At 37.9% G+C, this 26,137-nt stretch overlaps 3 protein-coding genes and 1 long non-coding RNA gene across 4 annotated transcripts in view; 3 read left to right on the top strand and 1 right to left on the bottom strand.

The window, feature by feature from the left end:
* The first annotated feature begins 1,207 nt into the window (after positions 1-1,207).
* On the top strand, positions 1,208-3,871 carry LOC121634282. Its single transcript, XR_006009203.1, has 2 exons — positions 1,208-1,892; positions 2,934-3,871. It is a non-coding gene; the product is annotated as an uncharacterized LOC121634282 (long non-coding RNA).
* Positions 3,872-5,885: 2,014 nt separating this feature from the next.
* eif2b4 (eukaryotic translation initiation factor 2B, subunit 4 delta) lies at positions 5,886-12,020 on the top strand. Its single transcript, XM_041976659.1, has 13 exons — positions 5,886-5,951; positions 6,384-6,421; positions 6,547-6,718; positions 6,918-7,133; positions 7,482-7,564; positions 8,211-8,302; positions 8,448-8,562; positions 9,608-9,684; positions 9,833-9,935; positions 10,018-10,145; positions 10,385-10,562; positions 10,672-10,852; positions 10,983-12,020. Exons 1-13 carry the CDS (start codon positions 5,930-5,932, stop codon positions 11,180-11,182), a joined length of 1,605 nt encoding a protein of 534 aa, XP_041832593.1. The 5' UTR covers positions 5,886-5,929; the 3' UTR covers positions 11,183-12,020.
* A 315-nt stretch (positions 12,021-12,335) lies between these two features.
* On the bottom strand, positions 12,336-14,498 carry atraid (all-trans retinoic acid-induced differentiation factor). The gene is made up of 7 exons (XM_041976661.1): positions 14,357-14,498; positions 14,038-14,168; positions 13,678-13,746; positions 13,208-13,279; positions 13,009-13,130; positions 12,819-12,919; positions 12,336-12,708 (listed from the first exon to the last, which is right to left on the bottom strand). The coding sequence occupies exons 1-7, from the start codon at positions 14,453-14,455 to the stop codon at positions 12,604-12,606; spliced, it is 699 nt and encodes a 232-aa protein (XP_041832595.1). The 5' UTR covers positions 14,456-14,498; the 3' UTR covers positions 12,336-12,603.
* Positions 14,499-15,067: 569 nt separating this feature from the next.
* The window catches only part of snx17 (sorting nexin 17), a 22,866-nt gene continuing 11,796 nt past the window's right edge, over positions 15,068-26,137 (top strand). Inside the window, exons 1-6 of the mRNA XM_041976660.1 lie at positions 15,068-15,821; positions 20,197-20,271; positions 22,033-22,150; positions 23,307-23,371; positions 24,617-24,727; positions 25,847-25,937. Coding sequence (XP_041832594.1) covers positions 15,762-15,821; positions 20,197-20,271; positions 22,033-22,150; positions 23,307-23,371; positions 24,617-24,727; positions 25,847-25,937 — 520 coding nt within the window. The 5' untranslated portion in view covers positions 15,068-15,761. The remainder of the gene's footprint in view (positions 15,822-20,196; positions 20,272-22,032; positions 22,151-23,306; positions 23,372-24,616; positions 24,728-25,846; positions 25,938-26,137) is intronic.

The raw sequence follows: 26,137 nt of genomic DNA, 5'->3' as shown, positions 1-26,137 counted from the left end.
CATTTGTGATACACCCTGCCTCTGGGCCAAGGGAAATAATGAACAACTGTCAAATTTAGACAACATCCTGTGGCTGAGGAAAACGGGAGCTACAAAGATGCAGTGCGGGGATGCTATTTGTGGATGGTGAGCACCTCGAAAATAGCGAGAGCATTAGGTTTCAATATAAGCCCCCTCTCTGAGCTCCAGCTTTCTGTGAATGAGGCCCGGGTTCCTATCACACCCAACCCTAGTGCTGATTTTAGAACACAGGTGTTGACCTTAGTGGAGCGGCTTGTGCTTGCTGCAGAGGAAAATGAACCCCTGAGCTCGGCCCATTTGCCTCTACAGCATTAGTAATTACTGTATATTCACACTGATACCACTGAGCGGTCATATACTCAAAATTGTTGTTCTATATCTTTACTGAAAAGATATCATTCATTCTTGGGTTATTTTGAGTTTCTTTTTTTTAGTAGAACACGTCTCTCATATTCATTGTTTTGTAAGAGTCATGATGGAGTGGTCACCTTGACTATTTGGAAATACTTGAGAATTTATTGCTTGTTTTTATGATACTAGAAGAGCACGCACGCATGCATGCTCCCTCTTCTTATGTATCACTGCCTGTGCTTGGTGGACAAAAGTTTAACATAGTAGTTTATCAGTGGGTTTATTATATTTGGTGGATTGTGTTGTAACCTGACTGTCTGATAAAAATCATCACCTAATTACATTTTTAAAAAAGCCCACTTTTAATGCATCTGGTTACAGTGAGCCTCCCAAATGATACAATGAGGCTGATGTGAAGCCCAGAGACCAAAGTGGGATGAAACTCAAGCTTGACTTCAGCTGTGACTCCAGGCCTGCTATAACTGCTGCTCTGACGACACCCCCAAAACCCAGTAAAACACACCCATCTTGCAGTTGCTTCCTTGTTTCTTCCCTGTCTTACCCTCAATTTTTTTTTTTTTTTTTGCTTCCAAAAAGGAGCCATTAACATTCGGTGTAAAATAGAGGCAGGGTGAGTTGGGGCGGGGGCTGAACGGAGCGCCGTAGGGGTGTAGGGTGTCTCAAGCCCAGTGTGAACAGCTGAGAGGTGTGATTTCACAGGCTGGCTCCCCCCTGTCAGGGCCCTGATTGGGCCGGACAGGAGGCGCAGGAGAGGCCCGGGGCTTCTAAAGGACACCAACAGGTGGGAGGCCGCATCAGAGGGGGGCTGCTCCTGGTGGGGATAGAAAAGGCCAGTCTGCAAGGCCTCTTCTGGGCACAATTCACCGGTCAGATTCTAAGGAGGATGGTTGATCGCAGGAGAGCTGAAGTGGAAGGAAAGATTAAGATGAGTTGGGTGGATAGAAAGAAAGAGGTGCAGCTTCAGGAACAAGGACCAAAGCTGGTCTGAATTTTAACTGTTTTGTTATTACGTGATTTTGATCATAACTTTTTATTTAAGTCTACAGTACACAGAGATTTTGAACAAGGTAAAGTTTTCTGTACCCTAGAAGTTCTTTTATATCTCATGGTTCACTTTCCTTGCAGCACAGTGTGAGTAAAACCAAATGTTGATCCAGTTGTTTGCTGGTTTCTCTTAGTTTTATTAAAAAACAACAATATGTGGCAAAGCCTGACACCTCTGTCAGTTGAAGGGAAATTGAGGTGCGACACAGGAAAAAATCAGGAAACTCTGTGCCTTGATGTGTGTTTCGTAGAGTAACAGTCACTGTCTAATCACAGTAGAAGGGGTCAGCTTTTTAAATGGCCATTTGCTTTCTAGCTGGTTGATATAACAACGGTTAGATTTATCAAGAAAGTTACCACTAGACTATCTTGAAGGAGAGGCAGACTCAGGCTCCTTCTTAACCTCAACTACTCTACAAGAAAAGCACATTAGGAAGGAGAAGAGTCCATTCAAAGTGAGTACAAACTTTTCAAATGTGTATCAAATATTTATTCAATTGATTATGTTTTTAAAACAGATTTTTATATCTTTTTTGGGATCAAATTAAGTTGCTGTTTAAGAAATAAAGCAGACATTTGACAAGCCATTTAGAGTTATTTACACCAGCATCACAGCAGTTCATTAAACTACTAATATTTATGTTTAACCATTAAAAATCCTACTTTTTTCTTGCTTGAGTGAGGAGTAAGGCAATGAGCCACAAAAATTCAACTTAAAATGTGTTTCTGTAGCTCTGTTCTCTGTCACAGTTAACCATTATTTAGCCAGTTGTTCCCACTCCTCTTCATCTGTGGCTATGAAAGGGTGCTTTGTGTCCGAGGAGCAATGGATCCAGTTGTTGCCCCTTGTGAGGACATGCTTCCTTATATCCCCATATTAATACACCACTTATGGAATGTAAGGAAGTGTGTGGTTTCAAGGGGACTTGAGCATCAGCCACACAGAAGAGATAAAACATTTCTGGTTTTACTTTTTTCTTGGTTTCTATGCATGACTTTCATTCATCATTGTTGCCTGTGTCTGTTTTATGAGATGGGAGGGGGTTGACAGAGTTCATGAGCATGTGTATGTGTGTGTGTGTGTGTGTGTGTGTGTGTGGCCGGACAACAGGTGAAAGGCCTATTCCCTCTCCTTCAGCTCAGACACGTGTACAGTTAGCATTACTCCCAGGGCCACTGATCGGGTCTCAGGGACTTCTTGAAAAATTCCTGCCCTGCCCCAACTGCTGACAGTCAAGGAGGATTGACAGACCACAGATGTCACCCATTATAGCAACCACAGAATTCAAAAAAGGAAGAGGGGAGGGAGGGCAGAGATGTGAAGCTGTCACTGAGGGTGAAAGTTCGCTCCTGTAGGCCGGGTTTGGAAGGAAGAGAGGAGATGTCACCAGTTGTCAGGGTTCCCAAACCTCTAAATAGGAACTTTCTGCTTGGTAACGCAGCGACACTCAGACTGACTCATTAATAATCTTCTTTTTCTCTGTGTGTTTCATCAGGTATCACTGGAGAGGACCTGACAACTTGCCAACACATGAGGTCCACCTTCTACCCCCCACCTTTTTCTGACTCCTCTTCCTCTGTGCATGACCACTCCTCCTTTTCTTTTCTTTTTTTTTTTGCTCTGCCTCTTACAGCCGAAGCAACACGCCTTGCTGTGGCTGGTCAAACGGAACCAAGTCAGGTGTTTCAGTGAGGTTTGGTCCCCTTCAACCAGCTACTGCGTCGTGAATTCTGTCAGCGTGGAAATAAAGACACAGTGGCATTGTGGTGAATCCTTGCTTAAACCGGAGGTGGTAGTCCTATGAAAAATATAGATATTTGATCATAATTCTCTTATTTTTTTCTTGGTGTTGGTTGTTTCCAGTATAACAATGTGTTTTAATAAATAAAGGTTTTGATTTCAATACATTTTATTTATTAATCTAGTCCACCTATAAATAAGAAGTTTTTTTTCTTAACTTGTCCATGAAAATATTTCAAACATATTATAATACATATTTGTAAACCTTCAAATCTATACACATTTTGCCACTTTTTTGATTTGTATGACCAGAAATGAGGTTTGATCATCACTGGTCACATATTGTTCATAGCTCCTGGGTTGCCCTTCATTTCTGTGTATTTTGTTTCCAATCAGTCAAGCCTTTATGCAAATCTCTTGACCAACAGTTTTTCTGAATGTCTATCAAAGTATGTTTTTTTGTTAAAAAAAAATTAGCATAAGCAAATAAAGGCATTTGACTTAAGGGATGTTTTGTCTGCACATAACAGACAACTTGAAAAGAAATTATTTTAAATTGTATCTTTTGTACTGTAGTACTCATAGCCTGTAATTTTTTTCCAACTTCTTTTGTTTAGTCTGCATAAATGCCAAAGATAACACTGTTTGACAGACATAAAGAGTCTTTTTGCACCAATAAATAATTTTCAAAGAGCTAATTGCTAAAAACATGCATATCTCAGCATGGTATGTGATGTGGGCTTTGAGCAAACTAGATAAAGTGGAGAACAAAAGAAGTAAAAACTGTCCACAGCAGATAAACAGTATCTGAAAGTGATGTTCTTTAGAAATGGTTAAAAAAGAAAATCCAGACCTGACACAATATCTAAAAGATGCATGTGATAGTTTAGTTCATCCATCTGCTGTCAGCTGAAGCCTCATCTGAAATGGTCTCAGTGGAAGTGTGGCTGTCAAGTTGTCATTCTTAGGAAAGGAAACAAGGAAAAAAGCTGAGGTATGCCAGTCTGAGTCTGAACCTCAACATTACTGAAGCATCAGCAGCCAAAAGCCAAACAAGAGCTTTGGAGTGTCCTTCAAGAAGCCTGGAGAACTATTGCTTAAAACTACTAAAAGAAAGGATGACTTTTTTTAAAGTGTTCACTGCACATTTTTCCTGTATTCTGACTAATTCATAAAGAAAACAGAGATTATTTGCAACTTTTGTCCTATACTGTGTGAGGTTTGGAATGCTCATGACGTAGACAAAACAGTCTTGACTGCTTACAGTTGAATACAGAGGCGGCATGGCTCAGTAGGTAGAGTGGTTGTCCTATAACCCAATGGTTGCCGGTTGCAGGTTTGATCCCGGCCCAGAGAACTCATGCGAGGTGTCCCTGAGCAAGACACCAAACCCCAAATTGCTCCTGATTGGTCGTGGTTGAGCGCCTTGCATGCATCAGTGTGTGAATGGGTGTAAAGTGCTTTGGATAAAAGTGCTATATAAGTAAAGACCATTTACTATTTGAATAAACAAATTCATTCACATGTTGGACGGAACACACAGGATCCAGGCAGCCATCGTGTTTACAGTAATAAGTTTAGTTTTTAGTTATGTTTTTTTGTGTTGCAGTAGATGTTAAACTGTGTGCAACAAAACATTCTTAAGAGCAGGTTTAATCTTCCATGGTCCAATGTGAAATAAATTATCTTGTATGTAAAGCTCTAATGTGGATCCAAATATATGAAGAAAAAAAGAACAAAACTCTGGGCTTTTTTTTATTATTCCAAATTGCAAATCCATTTTGCCATCACCCATTTTAGTTGTTTTGAAGTGTTAATCAGAGAGCAAAAGTCCCACAAAATTACTCTGAGGTTAAACCAGCAATTTCTTCAAAAACATGAGTAACATCACAAAACATAAATAAAGAAAATTTAAGTAAGGTAAAAGTAACAAAAAGTGCTACTCATGTATTAAAAGTACTGTAACTTTACACAAAGCAAGGCCTGATTAAAATACTATATATCCCTATACACAATGAGAAGTAAAGAAAGTTTCACACGTTTGTAAAATAAAAATAAAAATGTAAGGAAAAAAAGTGGTAATCAAGTTAATATACTGGATGTAAAGCTGTAAGAAGTTAAATCAGTTCTCTACATTTATCTGATAGCTGGTCATATATTACTTGGAAGCAAACTAGCAAAGTTTGTGTCATCATTTTTTTTTTTTTTTTTTTTTTTTTTTTTACTAATTTCTGAATTTCCTCAATCTAAACAAGCAATCACTTACTTGAGAAAATAACTGAGGAAAAATCCAGGGAAAAAATTCTGCATTTAATATTTTAATTTTAAAAAGCATTTACAACATTGACATGGTTGTAATAGAATTATAATTACTTTTGACAAAGACTGTAATTTGAATACTGAACAGAGAATGATAAACAACTACAAAGCATAAGTGAAGCACTATCTTGCAAGAAAAAAGATAAAGCAAGTCCACATAAAACATAAATCCACATATACATTTACATTCTCACAATTTTATTTTATTTTATTTTATTTTATTTTATTTTATTTTATTTTATTTTATTTTATTTTATTTTATTTTATTTTCAATTCAGTTTAACGCAGTCCACGCTAATACGCCATTAACGCAGTTTGGACAATCTCCCAGATTGCGCTGCACTACACGTCTTACTTCCACCAGGGGGCGATGTGAGTTTTGCTGGACGGTGGTTTTTGTAGCAGCAGAGGAAGAGAAGCCGCATCGTAAAGATGGCTGACAGTGGAGTGACAGGTGAGCTTATGAGTGTTTAACAGCTGGGATTTATGTCAGTTTCTAAGTATTTTTGTTTTTTTAAAAATAGGTTGTAACAAAGAACGATCTTTTACGTAAAGTCTTTGTTTGGCGGTTTTAGTTAAGGCTTGAAGTAGTGATAATTTCTAGATGCGAGCACTGCTAACGTTAGCATAGACAGTGTAGTTCAACTACACACGTCGTGATGGTATTGCATCATTTTTTCGAGTAGTTTTTAAAGTTACTCTATCGGTGTATTTGGTGATCAGTGCGCTTTGGAGAAGTTACAAGTAGCGGAGTTCTGACTGGTGTCAACACTTCATAAACCTTGCCAATGCATTGTTATAAACAGCCAGCATTATCATCTGAGATTACTTTGCTAGCTCATCCACCACCACTTTATTTGTGTATTAATTTTTACTCGTCTTACAGATGGACCAGACAGGAAAGATGAAATTGAACGTGCAAAGGTTGGCTTATTTATTTATTTATTTATTTTTTCCTTTTTTCCTTTTTAAAGTTTCACATGAGGCTGGTTTCTACAGTAATAAAAAAATATTTTCCTTACTTTCTTTGATATGTTCTGACCAAACAGAGTGAAGGCAAAGAGCTGACCAAAGAGGAGAAGCAACGGCTAAGGAAAGAGAAGAAACAGCAGAAGAAAAACAAAGAGAAAAAAGATGACAAGGTTTCACAGGAAAGTGAAAAAGAAAAGAAACCAAAGGCTGCTGCACCCCAGCCTCCAGCTCAATCCTCAACACAGAAAGGTGCATGTTGACACCTGAAAAGGCTTGTGCCTGGATTAATGTCACAGAGAAATTTATATCAGATTGCCATGCAATAAGAATCTAAATCTGGCAAATGTCTATTCATTACCTATTGGATTTTTAAGTTGTTAAAATGTTTCAATCATTCACCATGAATAAGCTTTTACCCTGACATCTGTGTATAAATGGTCTTTTGCAGCTCTTCCAGCAGTGCCTGCTCCTGTCTCAGTTTCCGTGCCTGCCTCAGAGGCTTCTGCCCCAGCAGACAAGTCTGCCAAGAGTAAAGCTGAGCTGAAAGCTGAAAGGAGAGCTCGGCAAGAGGCTGATAGGGCCAGCAAACAAAACAAGAAAGGGGAGACAGGACAGCAGGCTTTCACAAGCAAACAGAAAGCACCACCTAGTGAGCTGCAGCCAGGTACAGTTACACCTATGAAGTTAATTCCCACGTGGCAGTAAAGTTTCATAATCTGTAATAACCTACTGTAATATGTTACAAAACCAAAATATTACTGTCTCTTACAACATAAGTGATGAATACTGTTTAATATAATGAAAGAACCATCATGAAAGAACAGATTAAGTCCAGGTCTGAGTTATATTACAGCTGCAGTCCAACAGAGTTGAACTATGATCCAGTGACAATGTTTTGGTCTGTGTTGCGCCATCTTGCAACATTTTTTATGTCAAGGCATTTTCAGGGTCCTGCAGACTCCACACTTCAGCCCATCTGAGCTGGGGAAAATCAAACTCTTTGTATTTACAGTGGTGAAGAGGCTCCCAGAACACATTCAAGTGGACAACCCAGATGTTTTAAAGAAACTGGCCAAGAAATTGGAAAGACAACAGGTTGGACACAATTTCTAAAAACCCTTAAAACAGAGAGCATGCTTTTTTTTCTGACTTGATGGCATGCTTTTAGCATAGTCTGCTAAATAGCACTACCAGGCACAACTACTTTATTTAAAAATGTTTATTTGTTAGATTTATTTGCTGTTATTTTTGTATTTTACCCCAAAATTTAACTATTGTAGCCTTGCATTAAGTTACAATCTGTTAGAACTGCATGTAATTATTCCTAACATTTCTTACAGACACCAAGGTACAATGCTGCTAAAAAGGTATTAGCCATGAAGGACAGGCTTTAGAAAACGTGTGCTGTTAATATTTTTCTGCTGTTGTTTGTTTGCTAACCCTTAATGCTTGTTTTCCAACACCGCCACAAAATGATCATACTGAATGTATTATGTTTTTTATTATTTTTTATTTTTTTGGGTATATTTTTAAGTAAGTTTGAAGAGTAAAAGAAAATCACATGTTCTCATAGTCTGGTTATATTTCTTGTTTGACTGTGAGTTTCTTTTTGTGTTCATTTTTTAAGTTATTCAGTATTTTGTGTCATTCAGTGTCCAAGCTGTGCCTCATTGTTCACAGTTCGGTTTTAATCCATGAAATCTCTGGATTGTTTTTCTGTTTTTGTGTGTGTGTGATTCAGATCCCACTTCGGTCAGACTACGGCTACAAAGTCAGCCTGTTTTCTCATCTCCATCAATACAGTCGCAAAACCCCTCTAACACAGCAGCTCAGGTAAACTGGGAATGTTCTATTAAGAGAAGGTGCTTGTTTGTTTTGTTTGACAATGATTTGATTATTTACTGACAAATTGCCTTTGTCCCCTAAATCCTCCTTCAGTATTTGTACCACTGAGCTTTGTTATTGTTGTTGTTTGCAGCATTCCTTCCACGGTGATTCATCCAGCTATTGTCCGACTGGGCCTCCAGTATTCACAAGGTATCGTGGCAGGATCCAATGCTCGCTCGGTTGCCCTGCTGCATGCATTCAAACAGGTACTATCTCATTAAGTGTACACCATTCAGTCTTGCTCCTTTTATAACGTTAATGTTGTTTCTCCTGTGTAATTAAGCTGTAATGGAAGTTAAAAGCTATGCTTCTGTTTTTGCTTTGTTTTTTAATAATGATGTATTCTGAAATGGGATGTCATCTTGTTTAATTTCGTTTTCTGATACTTGGGCAAAAGCTGAAAAAAATTCAATATTTCATTAGTGTAAAGTCTAATGAAAAGATGATCAGTCTTAATTGTGTGTCCCTAAAATTTTACTTATTTTTATTATCCAGACATACTGTGGGCCCACCTCCTTACTCTTCTTTTTTTTTTTTTCTCAAAACACTATAATTAGAGGGTGAATGCAGATTCTTTAAACACAGGTACACCTGCCAGACCTGTAACTATGGCAACAGCAACTTGAAGGAATGACATTGCACTGCATCCTGCACTGTGTTGAAACACTCTGATAATACGTACTTGACAACTTAGTTAGGATTCTTGATTTTGGAATAGTCCTATAATTGTTTTATTAATTTAGTTACTCCTTTAATCTTTAGCTTTTTGTTTAATTTATTTGCTTTTGTCTGTATATATGTATCATTTGTCCTATAAAGCACATGGGTATTAATAAAGCTGAGTTTACTTAGCTTGAGTAGGAGTGAGCTGAGGAGTCGCTCAGTAACAACGGTTCAAATAGATCAACAGTGTTGTCAGTTTCAGAATCTCCAAATGAGACGTTACGATCTATAAACATTTCTCTTCTTTAAATAAAAAGTGAGCTCTGCAGCACCCACATTGCCACATTGAAAATGACTGTATCCCCCTGGCTGTTGTGTTCTCATCATTTTCTTCTGTGACCACTGCTTCCCGTTACGCTCAAAGGTCAGATGTTGACTGGTGTGGATTTTTATGAAAAAGGAAATAAGGGTTCTAGATTTGAGGCATAAATCTAAAATTAGTATGATGTAAACATCTGCCTTTTCTTTTATATGTTGTGAACACATTTACAGTTTGTAAAATGAGCTCAAGAGTCTTTCTTCCTTCAGGTAATAAGGGATTATACAACACCTCCAAATGAAGAGCTATCAAGAGACTTGGTCAACAAGCTGAAACCTTATATCAGGTATTCCAAAAAAAATAAAAGCCTCTACTGTTAGTCATGAAGCATTATTAAGGTTTTGCATAATTTACCACTTTGTAAACTAAATAATTCACCAGTTATGTTTTTTGGGTTATACTTTAAATACTTATTTTTGCCTTTTCTCTTTTAGTTTTTTGAATCAGTGTCGCCCCCTGTCAGCCAGCATGGGTAACGCAATCAAATACATAAAGAAAGAGATCTCCAATATTCCCAGTCAGTTTAAGGAAGAAGAGGTTAGTGTGACCCTTTAAAGAAGTATTACTGACCCGCACACACACAGCATTGTTATTCTCGCTTTCTGTTGTATGTTCATAGGCGAAGGAAAAACTACTCAGTCGTATTGAGTTGTACATTAACGAGAGGATCACTCTGGCTGCTGAGGCTATTGCTGAGTACTCCATAGAAAAGATCAGTGATGGAGATGTCATCCTAGTTTATGGATGGTAAGCCACTAAAAGCTGACATGTTGGTATGTGGTTACTTGCTGCTGTTTAACAGTTTCCTTGTTATTCTCACTAGTTTATAATGTCAAATATCCACAACATTTGTATGTCTGGACACATTCTCTTTGCATTGACTTTCTCTTTCCTGTTTTTGTATTGCCTCTTAAGCTCATTCCTTCCACATTGTCCTCAAACATCACCCAATTTACTTTTGCTCTTTCTTTCGCTTTATCGGTCAGCTCGTCCCTGGTCAACCACATCCTGTATGAAGCTTTTGAGAAAGGCAGGAAATTCCGCGTCATAGTGGTGGACAGCAGGCCTCGGCTTGAAGGCAGGGAGGCCCTGAGGCGCCTAGTCCAGAAAGGCATCGGCTGCACCTATGTTCTCATCTCAGCTGTCTCCTACATCCTTCCAGAGGTAGTCATGAAGCTGTAATAGACTGAGCAAGGCATTGTTGGTGTCAAATCATTTTGACCAGAGAGTAGACAAAGGATTCAGGTCTGAGCACCTTATGTCCTCATTATAGGTTTCAAAGGTGTTTCTTGGTGCTCATGCTCTCCTGGCCAATGGTTACGTCATGTCTCGAGTGGGGACTTCACAGATAGCTCTGGTGGCCAAAGCTCTTAATGTGCCTGTGCTGGTGTGTTGTGAGACTTACAAGTTCTGTGAGAGGGTGCAGACGGATTCCTTCGTATCCAATGAACTCGGTATGCAAATTGTTCAATAGGATTTCATATAAATGTCCTATAGAAGGTATTTGGTAATAAACCTTCTCAGTTCACTGTCTGCTTTTACTAAATGGTTCTCCTTCATAAAATCCTTATCTTTCTTTTCCAGATGACCCTGATGACCTCATTGTGACCCGTAAAGGTAAGACCCAGCTGGAGAACTGGCAGCAAGTGCTCTCTCTCGGTCTGCTTAACCTAGTGTATGATGTCACGCCACCGGATTTTGTGGATCTAGTCATCACGGAACTGGGAATGATCCCGTGCACCTCGGTCCCTGTGGTGCTGCGAGTCAAAAATGTGGACCAGTGATCTCCATTTCACATAAGTTTGTGTGCATGAAGGCTTGCACACAACACACCATATCGTGCTTTTAGCATGCAATAAATGTATATCTGAAATGGCATAAACTTTTTTTTAAATGGTGTCTGTGTGTGATTTTACAGTCTTTTTTTTCTTGGTAAAAGATGTTAGATGTTAATGGAGCCATCTCAAAAACAAACTTACAGAATGTTTGAAAATTACAGCTGAAATTTAGGCAAATGAGGGGAGTTTCATGCCTCCCATAAAATATTCTATTTTTTTAATAACCTGAGCAAACAAAACGTGGAGACATGAACCAGGAAGGTTAAATTCTCAGCAGATGGTGTACTTCATCTCTTATTTTACAGCTACATTAAGTTTATTATGAAGAAAAGGAAATTTGAAGATTTGCACTAACTCTTATAGTAATTACTTCATTATTATTACAATATTCAACAATAATTGCATTAATTTTCCGATTAATTAAGGAAAGTTGAAGTCATGTATTTAACACATTAGCACCAAACCTAGTTCATTCATGAGTTTGGCAAAATACGAGACTGAGACAACCTAAATAATTTTCTTACTTAATACACTGACAATTCATGCACAGCATGACGGCTAGAAGTAAATAAAAGATCTTCATTTTTAAATCTTTATTGGAACCCTAATTTCTGCTGAAAAGAGAAGAAGAGATAATACACAAAAAGGCACATTTCCAGATTCTGAATTGTAACATTATTGTGCACTTTTTATTATAATGTAGTTCTGAAAATATGAGCAACCATTTTCTCAGGCTGTTTATTTTTTTCTGGTTTTCTGTGGTCATTTTAAACATTTTGCATTCTTAGACGTAACAACCAAAAAAATAGATGAGATGCTGTAGTAGGTAAAGTGAGTGTCCCTCAGTTTAAGAAAAAAAGGTACCTTTGCATTTATGTAACTATAATCACCATTAAAGCACAGTACAACTTGTAGTTTTGGTGGTTAGGAGCAGGGATTGTGATTTCTTCTACCTATAAAACACATGTTCAACATGCAATAACTTGTAGGCTCAAAATCTCTCAAGCACACTGTAAAACTTATAGTATTCATATAAACTTAAACATACTGTATTCAGTGCATGTTTAACACCGTTATCCTCAGTGTTCAGGTTTTCTCATGTCAGTCGACTGCATGTAATAAAGTGTTAAAAGTGTCAGTTGTGACAAAAAAAGGACATTTTATAAATTAAGTCTTTTTTTCCCCTAAAATTACCCTGATAAAAATAAAAAGAAAATGTCAGTTTCTAAATTTCCTTTAAGATTCAGCTGCTCCTTAAAGTGTATAACATCCATAAAATATTTAAGAACCCTGTCTTCACCTTGGCCTGTGTCAGCATTGTCCCTTTCAGGAGTGTCAGTTTAAAAGCAGTCTGCTGCAGCTGAGCCTCAGACGGATTTGGCTTTACGTCTCTGGGTGGCCCACAGCAGGAAGGAAATCACAACTGTAGATGCTGCAAGAGGCCCGAACACCTGGAGAGCTGGAAACTCCCCCTGGCGACATTTTTAACAAATGCTTAACTTCAGATAATCAAATCATTTAGGTTTGTTAGTAATAAACTTAGTAATGAAACTAAATCATAATCTAAAAATAACAGACTGACCTCTCGAAGACACTTGTATCCGTGGTACTTCTCAGCACAGCTGCACTCATAGAATCCAGGACCGTAGGGTGCACAGAGGGAGTTTTCTGGACAGTTCATGGCTGTGGATTTCCACTAAATGTCAATAAAAGCCATGCATTAAAAGTAGCTGTCTTTAAATGTTATTGGGGACTAATCATAGTAGACTCACACAGCTGTCCTGTCTGGTTGCACATATTCAGTTGACCTTCACAATAGCGGTTTCCATATTTGACTTCTATTTGTTGCCAAGAAGCGTTCCCTCCTGGACAATTCATATCCTGTGGCAAGATCCTTAACGACATTAAGATAAAATTGGAATAAATAAAGCTTGAACCGAAGATATTGAAACCCTTTAGCCGAATACTTACATGTAATTTAGGTCACGAAATCCTTGAAACGCTGTGTCACTGATGTTGACAATAGGATTGAGTGAGAGGTCTCTGGAATACAAACAGGTCACAGAAGACAGAAATTAAAAATCAAGTATGCTCAGAATTTGGTGGAAGTGTGGGTTTAATTGCCCAAGAACACACAGAGTTGTATTACTTTTTAGTGGAATAGATTGTTAACTTAACAACTTTAACAAATGTGTACTTTGTAAGAATGTTCATATCTTATCTGAGCTCTTACTTGGGAATACATGATGTTTGTTTTCCAGAACGGGTCAACACAAAATTAATGATTTTTGTAAGATAGGCTCATTTGATCACAATCAACTGTAGTCACACTGTCCAGGCAGTGGACTCCTGTTCCATTTTACTTGGTTCTATTATGCAACAAAAGTCCCACAATGTTAATTGTGCAAAAAGGTTGTGATATTGAATTTTATTGTAATTACATTATTGACGCTGTATCTGCTCCCTGGATATAGTCCACATGAGTTAGTGAACAATTGGATAGGTCCAACCTGGGGGGGTAAAACACAGAACAAGAATGTTGTACTGAACCAACTTGTCCTTTGCTTATACATGTATCATTAGATATGAACAAAGAGTATAACTAAGATATTAACAAAGGCCTATACATTACTTACCCCAACCTTTAAGCAGTCCAAGTTCTTACAAAAATTAATTGTCTTTCATATCTTTACACACAATTCTAATTAAATATGATCTATAATACGAAAGTCAACATCATAGCATTCAAACCCTAACATATTTGTTTCCGACAGAACATGAGAGCAACATTAAAGTCCTACCCAATTATATGTTCAGGATCGTCAGTGTTATTCTTTATGCAGCAGCGACCGTCTATCCGTCCAGCGGATGAAGAGCAAAACTGACCCACCATAGTGCCATTGAGGACTGTACCACCGCAGAGACAACATACCTGCGGAAAAACCACAGTGGTAAATAAGGAGTATAAGGATGGTAAATATGGTAAGTAAATAAATAATAAGGATGGTGTTTGCAGCTGTATTGTACATTGTCCAACAAAACATGTTTTTTAGGTTGTGTGGAGCCATTTACGCACTCTAGTAAAGACTACAGTGTAACATAGTTTAATCACAGTCTTACCTGTTGTTTAGTCAGTTGATTACTTGCGTTAAAACATGCTTTAAATATCAAAATAAACACTATAGGTTCAATCCAGCAGCATTGAGCTTTCATTTTCATCGACTGAGGTCATATGATCTTACTGTAGGCAACATGTGACAGGAAGCTGCCGCCAATTATTTTGCGCTGCACTTACGCATAAAGCCAAATATTGAAGCATAAATACTGACACAAAGGATTATAATCAGTTTACTTAAGTTAAAATTTAGCACCTTTTTTTTTATCAATGCAGAAAAAAAGAGTGATGCTGATGAAATACTAGCACAATCACAATGTTCTTTAGTCCTTAAGACAACATAAAAATAAATAATAAAGCCAGACATATATAGTAAGTAGTTAATGTAACAACTTAGGTTTATCCTTTTTTTATGTTGATAAAATTTTGAGTATGTTTTGCTGTTGAATTTTTATTGCGCTTTCAGTGTTATTTTGGGTTGTACCAAATATAGTGGGCATTATCACATAAGATGATGCTATTGGATTTAAAACACAAAGATACATTGAGGTATGATTTATAAAAGTATTGTAAAAAACTGTAAGGGAAATTGTGACACAGTTGTTGTATGTAGGTCTACATACTACAGCGTGATTTGTAGGTATGAGCAGCAGACACCCCGCCGACGAGAATGAAATGGTTCAGTCGAGAAGGGTTGTTGCAATGTTTTTTTTGCTGGACCAGTAGGTACACTAGCTGAACACAGAACAGCTAGGTTGCAGCGAGACGTTGCGTTTTATCGCTATTTACCACATTTAATCTATGAGAAACCCCCGTCGCTGCATAGACTTTAATGCAGTTAATGTAGGAGACTAGGAAAAAAAACACAACTATCTTCTCACATTTCGAAAGGTTCACCAAAGGCGTTGCGACGCTCTGGGGATTGCAGGAACTAACTACACCTTTTATCCAGGAACTTCATGTTGTTGCGTTCATCAATTGAATTACTTAGAACTCGGTTCGCAACAGTAGGTGGTTTTAAGTTTATATAAATTACATATAGTGAAGGAAAATTATATTTTAATGCTAACAGTTAAGGTGTAATTACTTAACACTTGCAACATGGCTGCTGTGGGAACGGTGGAGAGAAAAGTTCAACACTGACGTGGGAGAAGTTTAGTGCGAATTCGAGTTAGTACATTAGCTGTTGTCCACAGAGTGAATTGGTAAGCAGTCACCCCGATTCTGGCACTGCTTTCACTGGACTTACAAACCAGTGGAGGAACAGTGTCGGAGCCGCCTCCTCCTCCTCCGTAGGCACCTCTGATACTGCAGTGGACTTTCTGGGAGAACTGTGGTGAATTGCTCTTCGCAGGCGCTGGTGGTAGCGTTCAAGGACTTGACTGGCTCCAAGCTGTGTTTCGAGCTAAAATGCATTTTTCTATACCCGAAACAGAGGTTCGTTCGGGGGAAAATGGTTCAACCTATGTGGTGAGTATTTTTAATATTTTATTTGGTTTCACGCGCTTTCTTAATATGTTGGAGCTTCAGCTGGTGGCAGGCCAGGTTAACGTCAATGCAGCATGAGTTTCAGTGTTTACTGTTGCACACTATTTAATATCTTAAAAGCAAATGCATCACCTTACAGAACACGTCTTCTTAACACCATAAAACATGCTATACCCTATCAAATAAACAAACAAGCAAATATGCGGAATGTAAACGCGAGGAATGTGAGCAAAAGTGATCTGGACTATTAGCACATCTTGCTTCTGTTATGACTTTGAGCTTCATATTGTAGATGTGATGCGTGGCCAAGAAATCCTTTACTGTTAGAGGGCATCTGAGGTGTAGCATGTTGTCATTTACAGTCTAAAACCAGCTGAAGAAACTCGAGTGTAGCACTGGTTTTTATTTCTCTCATTACGCATAACAGAGTTCCTTTTGTTTTAAAGGTTTGAGTTAGTACTTATATACTTACTAAGATTTGAGGTTTGCCACCATGGAATTGCAGTCCACCTAGTTATTTAGAGAAAACACAGCCTGCATTGCTTTCACTTAGACTCCTAACAAACCTTTCATGCTGCCTTGACACACTTATATACAGTATAAACATGTCCTCTACATGCCTTGGTCCTGACTTTCATATAATATGATTATTATTTGTTGCGTTTGCAATTATTTCTGATGTCAGACAGACATTTTAGTGGTCTGAAGGTGTTATTAATGAAGCCTACTTAAGAACAGGTGTAGACAAGCATCACAGAAACCATTTAAAACTTTTGCGAAGGCTTCACAAAGCATTCCTTGGGATCCATGAAAAAGTAGACTCTGACACAATCTGGAAACATTGCACTAATGTCTGTCATGTATTACCGCTGCCACCGCCCCCTCCAAAAAAGGGGAAAAAAACAATAAGTATTTTTTTTTTCCTTGTTTCGTTGGATGATTTCAGCTGCATAAATATGCTAAAATCATTCAACATATTCATACCGTGTCAGCTATTTTGCATCATTATCAATTTGAATGTTGGTAACATGATATAAGGAAAACATTTGTAATGGTATTGTTGCATTTGCAGTGTTAATATGACTTGTGGTTTAGAAACAAATATTTCAATAAATTATGCTAATCTCTGGTGTATTAGGAAGGGCTTTGTTCCTTTTTGGCAACTGTTCATGCTATTTAGTTGCCAAACATGAATAAAACCAAACACTTTTGCAGCAAGAATATTTTATATTATAAAAAATAAGCTTACCATTCATTAATGCAGCAATTTTTTTGTCTCCTTTATAAGTAGCAGAAAAAGAAACCGGCTGTAAATTTGTTGTCATAGCCTTCATATTTGCTTTATAGTTTTCACGAAATGCCTTTTTTGTGGGTGCCTTTATATACTCCAGATGCTTTGAAATGACAGCTGCAGCATCTGCTTTCCATGTGACGTGACACTGGCAGTTCTCAAATTCTTACACTTGTGAATCTTCCACGTTGACTCAGTGTGCTCCAAAGTAGGAAGAGGGGGAAAAAAATGGGAATGAAGTTATTTATCTTTGTGCTTGCCATTCCTTTTGTACAGAGAATTGCTTTGAATCTGAGCTGAGATGCATTTATTGGCTGAGTGGGGTGCTCATTCAGCAGTTTAGAAAAAGTATTCAATCTAATGCCAGTTGTTCCCCACCTTCACGTTGTTCTTCAAACACTCTGAGCACGTAGGTTGTGATCTTGGACTTGTGCTTACCAGGCTGAGGGGATTTTAACTCTATTCTGCTGTGAGAACTTTTAACAGTGGCTTTTCACCTCTCGGCTGACAGTCCAGCAAAATTTCATTGTAACCTTCCTGTAACCAGCCTACAGGAAAGGACTTTGCTTGAATGTAACACTGAGAGAGGGCTGTGTGAAATCAGTTGGCTTCAGAAACAGCAGAGCTTGCACCCAGCTTTGTAAAATAAGAAAGATGTTTTTTTATGGTAGTATTCATATTCACACTTCCTGTTATCTCATAGACTTGTGCCTTACTTTTTGTTTTTGTTTTTTTTTTTGTTTTGAGGAAATCTTAAAATCTTTGTAGGTTTTTAAAAAAATCAAAAGAGATTAACTTAGCTGCTGCTCTAAGAATTGATGACTCATTTACCTGGCATTGAAAGTAAGTTCTTGCAGAAATATATACTACCAGTCAAACGTTTGGACACACGTACCCATTGGATTTAATAAAAAAAATGTGTGTTCAAACTTTTGACTGGTACTCTAATTAGTCTGTCTCTGTTAAAGTTTAGCAAACTGTGCTAGTACTCGACACAACATGCCGGTGGTAACCACCATGAAGCAGAGAGCCAATTGTGTAAACACAAAGAGGAGTGTTTAAAAATATGTCTTAGCACTGATGTTGGAACAATATTATCAAACTGGAAGGGATTTCATCCACCATGTATAAAATGTGGGACTAGAAAAGACAAACACATCTTCACTCTGCTAACGTCTCAGTAGCAGATTTATTGAAAATTTTAAGACAATGTTTTGATCTCTCCTGGATCATCTTCAGAGGAAAATCTACATAACATTTCAGTTCCAGTTGGATCTTGATCAGGCTAAGAATAATAACGCTGAGAATGACATTTAGATCTCAGCTGGATGATCGTCAAGTCAAAGTGTTTTTAATATGACGAAGATCTGAAAAGGTGTGAATTTTAATTAGTTTTTGGACTGGAGTTAACAGTGTGGAATTGTAATGTCTGAAAGGAAACATGTGGCCATTTGAACGTCCCTGGAGTTGAACTGGCTGCACTTCACAAAAAAATGTAGTTTAGTTTTTTTTGTGTTATCAAGAGAAGCCAAAACATTCTGCACACTCATTCTTCCTTCCTGCTTGGATACTGCTTGCATGTTCATATTTTAGTACATTTGTTGGCCTTCTCTCAACTTGGGCTGTTTTTATGTTTTCCTTGTAGAAGTGTTGGTTTGTACTGCTTCTGTCTCTTTGCTGATCGATAGTGGTTTTAGCGAAAGCAAAGACAACTGCATACATCGTTGCTCAGAAGTCCTTAGAGCTTCTTTTGTTTTGACAGGTGACCCACCATGTTGACTATAAATGTTAATAGAGACTGCACAGGGAAGGAAGGAGTTAGTGCCTTGATATCCAAGAGACATTTACTCAACTGGTGCTCCTGGCTAGAGGGTTGGGAGGAGCTTATGTCCTAGTAAATAAAGGAGCTTTTTTCTTTTTGTTAGGAACTAAAGAGTTTGTAAATAACAAAATGTATTCCTGGCATTTTTCTGAGTCGAGCCTACTTTTAGGCAAGCTGTTTCCCCCTTGCTTTTTTTCCTCATGATTACTATCAGGCAACATGAGACATATAACATGGAAATGGAATTGACTCTGAACATGAATGCAAGTGGATATTTTTGGGGTTGCTAGTGTGAAATGGTGGTTTTATGGAAGAGAATTCAGTGATATCTCCTGTTGAAGTAGGGCTGGGCAATATATCAAGATTTTCAAATATATCGAGACTTTATCAGACGCAATATAGAAGGAAGCAATATCATTTATATCGAGATAGCTTGTTTTGAGTTAAAAGCATCTTTTCTTTTGCATTTTGCACAACTGTATTTTTGCTATGGTCATTGAAAAGTATTTTTAATTTATTTTGTTTTAGGAGCATTTAATTTAATATAAAAGGTACTGTAATTTCAGTCAGCTGTTTTAATGCACATGTGCTGCTGATCCTTAATAAAAGTATATTTGGCACTAAAGGCTGTAAATTAGAACTGTCTTTTTGGTTACTTGTAAAGTTTAACGGTGATTTAGGTAAAAAATATGGAGATATAAGATTTGGTTCATATCGCCCAGCCCTATGTTGAAGTACCTTTCAGAGAGATGGGATTCTACTTTCTGTTTTTACTAATATCTACTTCACGCACGGAGAAACAGGTTTGATTCAAAAATGTGCAAAAGGTTCTATACCTCCCTTTTCCAAACTAGAAGGACATGATTAAATCCAGTCCATACTTAAGTAATGTGGTCAGCCCATTGAAAACAGAGTGAGGAAACAAAGTGATGAGATAACATGAGATGGGTAGGGGTTGAGGTGTTGGGGGAGTTGTGAGGGAAATCAGTTGTGAAACCTCAAGTGCAGGATGTCAACTGCTGTTTCTTTACAATCTTTAAGCAGTCTTCGTTTCAATTCTACACTGAAGTTATAACTTGGTGCATTGTGGTTTGCATCTGAAAGACATTTGTTGCATTTGAAAAAAAGACTTTTCTTTATGAAAGCTTCTATTTAAACTATTAAACTGATATTCACTCTGCATTTCAGACCTTCAAACGTTCTTCTCCCTCACTTGTTAATTTGTTTTCTCCTCTTACCTGCAGGCCTACAACATCCATGTCAACGGGGTTCTCCATTGTCGTGTGCGCTACAGTCAACTTCTGGGGCTTCATGAACAGGTGAGGCTTCAACCAGTCTCTCTGCACAAAGTACAGGCAGCTATGTGTGGTCCTCTAAATGTTGTGTAAATGCCACACAGTCTGACCTTTCATGCATCTTTGTGTTTGACGGTCAATACACCAGCCTGCCGTCACTTTAAGCCAGGGCCTTCATGGCTTGAAGTTTTGTGCTCTTTTTCCTCCCAGAAAATGTTTGCCTTTAAAAATAGCAGAATTACAGAGGCAGATGGAGGGGGTGGGTGACATGGAAAGAATGTTCTTGGCCTTTGTTACACTTCACCTGCTGAGGAAAGGAACCTAATCTGAAAAAGAAATGTTGTTGGAAAGTGTTGAATTGCCTGGTCCTAAGTGTTTTTTTGGTCTCTCTGCCTTAGTGAAGATTTACACAGAGCCAGGACTGTTTTGTTTTAGAGCCATAAGTGATTAATCAGTGCGTTTGTCAGCATTTGCTTTTGTCTGCAGTGTTGTGGTTGGAAATGAATACACAAGAAAATGCTTCTTGTCCCTGATTTTCTTTAACAGATTTTGTTGAGGAAAGCCTTGTTTTTAAGAGATAAATCAGTTTTTTTGCTAAAGCTCTACCTGTGAGCCCCTTTTTTTTAATTATTTTTTCAATGCAAGACTTTGCATACAACCTTAAATGCCCAACAAAAGCCTTCTATTTTTACGCATTAATAAACAAGCAGGCAAGGGATAAACTTTACCATCTTTATCCTCAAGTCTGTGTTATCCAGTCTGACAGTTGGTGTTGCCTGGCAACAGGGTGTGGGAGAGACATACTCAAATCTTTAAGCATCAACTCCAAAGGGCTTTTTGTGATGTACGCATGACCCCAAAACACTCAAGTGAGTATGGGGGCACAGACTGCTAAGTTACTGCTGAGAAAACCTGAATATTAATTGTGTTTCTGGTTTTCTCTCATTATAAATATTTGCAACAAAACCTCACCTCAGCTTTAAAGCCAGCAGAAAAAAAACTGGACAACCACAAACAGAGCTATCACGTTATTATCAGATTTTAGGGAGTTTTATTCTATAACCTGCACTCACCATGAGAGCTGATTTATATGTGTAACAAGTGCTGCCTCTGTCGAACTGAAATACCACAGGGCAGTATGCTGAGGTGAAAATGACCTCTCTCCTCCAGCACTCCTGTGGTCTACCTTCATTATGCCAAACGTGCAGGATCTGAATGTTTTTATAGCGTGAAAAAAAATGTGCCAGTGAAATCCTATAGATGAGTGCGATGTACTTTTGCCTGAAGCAGCATACGGCTTAAAATTAAAGTCTTAGTTTAAGACTTCCACGGTTCAAAGCAACATCTCTCTGATGATAGAAAATGGAAAGAAATGAGTCAAGAAGCTGGAAGACAAAGTAAACTTGGACTGACTAGACATTCAGGTTTCCAGATGTGTGTGTGTGTGTGTGTGTGTGTGTGTGTGTGGTATGCACGGAAACTCCACCAGCAAGTTGTTGCAACAGGGCTTAAAATAAATCTCTGATTCATCTCAAAGTCTGAATGTGCTTCTTCGAAGAAAAAAAATTAATCCATAACTATTTAATTAAAGACACAAACACACTGTTCTGAAGTCAGATAAAGCTATATATGGATTCAGGTATATATTATAGCCTCATATAAGATATTAATTTAGTAGCCATCCTCTCAAATAGCCTGTTAAAGTCAAAGGGGTTTAGGTTTTGGTAGTTTTCAGGGCATCAGTGTCTCACGCTGAGCTTTACAAGTTGTGGTTTGCACCAACAGATCAAAAAAGAATATGGCAGCAATGTGGTGCCTGCCTTCCCCCCAAAGAAGATCTTCACACTGACCCCCGCTGAGGTTGAACAGAGGCGAGAACAGCTCGAGAAGTACATGCAGGCCGGTGAGTTTTTTGGTCCAACAGGAGCTATTTACAAATGGTTTGGTTGTGATTGTTTGTTTTTCAGTATTTTGAAATTAGATAGTACTTATCTCCAAAATAAACTTTACATGTTCTGTAAAATTTACTTTGATCTCTTAAAGCATGGCGGCTGTGAAGAGGAAAATAAATTGCAGTACATTTTAAAAATATTTAAAAATTCCAATGCACATTTACACATAGAAATAACAGTCTCTTTATGTGAGTTTAAAGGATAAATAAAGTCATAATCTGTGCATAAAATCATCAGGGACTCAGACTCTAATTCGATACAGATATGCTAGCACACCTGAAGAGGAAAAATTTAGACCTGACAAGGCTTTCAAAAGGTTTAAAATGATTAGTTTTCTAATAATGCATGTATCCTATGTTCTTTACTTTTCTATTAAAACAACCACCCAAAAAGTTTGGGTAGTTTTCAAGCATTTTATAGAAATTCTGTAGGCAGGTTAAGGGTGAACTCGTTGCAGATGAAAGGGAGTTGGCAGCAATGCAGAGGGTTTGTTTCAATCCTCTCAAGCAGTTATAGCAGAACAAGGAAGCGTTGTTCAAGAGTGTGTTTGCTCATAGTCTGGGAGCATACACACAGGGTGTTCTTGGCCACAAGTTCACTTGGTTACATCATGACTCTTTACATGGTTATGGAAAATCAGCTGCCACAAACACAATCTGCTACAGATGGTTTTAGAACTTTCATGTTTTGTTAAACTGACTAATTTGTAAAGTTTAACGGTGACATACACGCACACTTAGTCATACTGTAGCCATAAAAGTTGTTCAATCAATTAATAATTAAATGTGCTGCTTTAGGCCTTATGGCTGTTTTAGTAGAATACAAGAAGCACAAACAAAATAGAGTTTCATGTTTTATTTACTAATTCTGAGAGCGGCATTGTGATGAAAAACTGGTAGTTGCAACTTTGCTCGGTTAAACTTCAACTAGATCTGAAAGGTCAAACCCATTTCACAAGCACTGAATCAAACTGCATGATTTAAAAAATAGAAAACAAAAACGGGAAGTAGCTCCTCCCAAAGTAACTCTGGCAACATAACATCCTCAAAAAGACTGGTAACTGGTAAATGTTTTCTTTCATTGCTCTTCAATGTATTATTTTTACAGTCCGTCAGCATCCCTTGCTCGGAGCCAGTGAGGTGTTCAACAGCTTCTTAAGGAAAGCACAGCAGGTTGGTGGTTGTTTCTTCTGCCTTTCAGCACTGTTTTCTGCTTCGTCAACAGGACTAACAGGCCAGTGAGTAGGTGTGGATCACATTTAAAAAAATAAATAAATGCTGAGGCAGTTGTTCCTGCTTGACAAGTAATTATTTTTGCATTGTGGTGGAGTGAGGAAGCTGCACTCATTGATCATCGGTTTGTATCAGCACTATTCCTGTGTTTTCTCAGTTTATAAGCAGCAGATTAGATGCGTTTGATTAAGTTTGGCTCTCATGCTGCAACAAACGATGTGATTACGTCAATTATGAGAGTGAGGGTGAAGCAACCTTTCGTCAAAACATGTTGCATTGTGTATGGGAGCTGGATCCTTCTAAGGCATTATGTCATAGAAAAGGAAAGGGTGAGCCTTTTGATGATTCATCCCCACAAGATCTGCCAAAGAAACTTTTTGTGCAGCATCAAAAATGCAGACACATTCACAGCTGAGGGGGAATGAGGATGGCTGAACACAAACTCATCTCAAATGGATGCTGTGTCAGTGACTTATTGGGTTACAGTGTTGATTGGTCAGTCCCTCAACGTGTAACCTGTATTGCCAGGAGAGCTGTAAATCACCTTCATGGACAGATTCGTCTGTCAGCAGCCACCTCTCACCCATACCGCTGTCCTCTCCGCTCACATTAGCACATCAGAGTCAGTGTTTGTGCACATCCCCAAACACACTGCAAGGAACTCAGGTGCAGAATAAGAGATGACTTACCACCCACTGTAGGCGTTTCATCTGCACTCTTACTGGAGAGGTTGTTCTTGGAGAACTCCCACTGAGAGAACAGGGAGGATGAGATGACTTAGACAAGGTGCTGAGAGACTGCCTGGGGACAAGAAAAGCAAGAGTTATTCATTTCATAGCTCTTACACTCACCTTAAGAATTTACTGTTATTAGTATTATGATGTTATTTGTTTGTTTTGCTTTAAATTCATCCTCACTGTCTCCTCTGAGCAATGTGCAGCACTTTGCTCTTATTAGTTTATGTATGATAGTCTTATAAACTGCGTTATGAAATGTGTAATCAGTGGGAGGGTTGCTTGGATTCTTTATTTCTTTATTTTGCATTATTTTTAAATCTCTAGAATTTCATCTCGGTTCTTATATGCCCATTTTATTTCAATTCTTTCTCACTCATCGTGGTTTGAAATACAGAGCTTGTCCATGAAGCTGAGTTTGAGCTTGCTTTGTTTTGTGTTGTTGCCACAGGAGACCCAACAGATTCCCACAGAAGAAGCAGCTCTTGACATCTCACTCTGCAACGGTCAGAAGGTTACAGTCAACATTTTGACCTCAGATCAGACAGAGGATGTTCTTGACGTGAGTACTTTAGTGTTCTCTGTTACTGAAAACATGTTCTCATTTATTCTCGTTGTACATATTTGTTGAATGTTTGTGGTCAGATTTTAAGAACTTAAAAGAATTTAAAAACAATGTTTTTTTTTTTTACATGAAAGTCTTGATGGACATTGCAAAAATACAAAACAGTTGTCTTCCTGGTAGTTATAAATAGCAGCAGTGTTTGTGACTGTTTAACTAGAGGAATCTGAGCTTTGCTCTATATAACAGATCTATCAGACCTGCCTCGGGTAGATAACATGGCTGTAGACTCCTGTGAGCTCTAAACCATTACACACTGCGAATCAGATTAGGTCATAGTTACTTATGTAGAAATTTCTAGCCAAAGCAAAACTTAAAGGACTTTATGAAGTTTCTGCCCTAACTAAACCAAAATTAAGAAACAAAATGAGAATGTACAGACAAAGCAACATGACATGAAAGGAAAAGAAACCAACGTACAAGACACAAAGTAATGCCTAAGCACCCATGAGAAAACACAATAAATACATAGAATACTTTAACAGCTTTATAATATTTAACTTTTCATCAATCTATATCTGTCATGGTATTGACTAGCCCTTTGCTAAATCTGTGATAGCACACACTTCACAATATCCCAGTAAAAAGTGTTGTTTCATCACAATCTCCCATTGAGCCTTGCTTCCAGGGTGCTTTTTTGAGTTTAACCACAGTTAACCTCTGCTGACATCAGCAGGTCTCAGTTGCAAATTTTCTGTTTGCTTACTGCATTATTTTTACTGATAAGAAGTAACTTTCCACAACATTTCAACATGTTTGCAGCATTTCGGCCGATAAAAGTAGATGAATTAGAAAAAAGATCAAAGATAAGGTCATTTTGTAAACACAACAGAAGCTGATTCGACTGTTTTTCTGTGCAACATTTGGTCAAGGAACATGATAGAATATTTATAGCTGTGATGTTACTTGTTAACTAGGTAATTAAATTTGTTTGTGCTCTTATTGTTACCTCCGCCAAGGTGAAGGTCATGTGTTCTGCAGTGTTTGTTAAACTGACTAGATTTTTTAGTTAAAATTCACAATCAAACTAAACTCTTACTCTTTTATATCTTTCTGCAGGCTGTTGCAACAAAGCTCGACCTTCCAGATGATCTTGTTGGATATTTTAGTCTCTTCTTGGTCCGTGAAGGTGTGGATGAAAGTTTAACATGTAAGTGCCAAGTCACAGGGTTACAGGGCATTTAGAGAAACAAAGTAACATTGGACATTAAACACTAGAACTTCTGTTTCTTTTAAAATACTTAAAGAAGCTAATAAACTGTAACGTCAAGCTTTTTATGGTCTAAAATTCTTCACCATGAAGTTTAAAGGGTTAATTAATAAAGTGAGACTGCATTGGGCCAAATCTAA

The sequence above is a fragment of the Melanotaenia boesemani genome, chromosome 22, assembly GCF_017639745.1.
Source record: "Melanotaenia boesemani isolate fMelBoe1 chromosome 22, fMelBoe1.pri, whole genome shotgun sequence".
Classification (NCBI taxonomy): domain Eukaryota; kingdom Metazoa; phylum Chordata; class Actinopteri; order Atheriniformes; family Melanotaeniidae; genus Melanotaenia; species Melanotaenia boesemani.
Note: the sequence above shows the minus strand (reverse complement) of the source record. Positions and strands in the feature narration are given on the sequence as shown.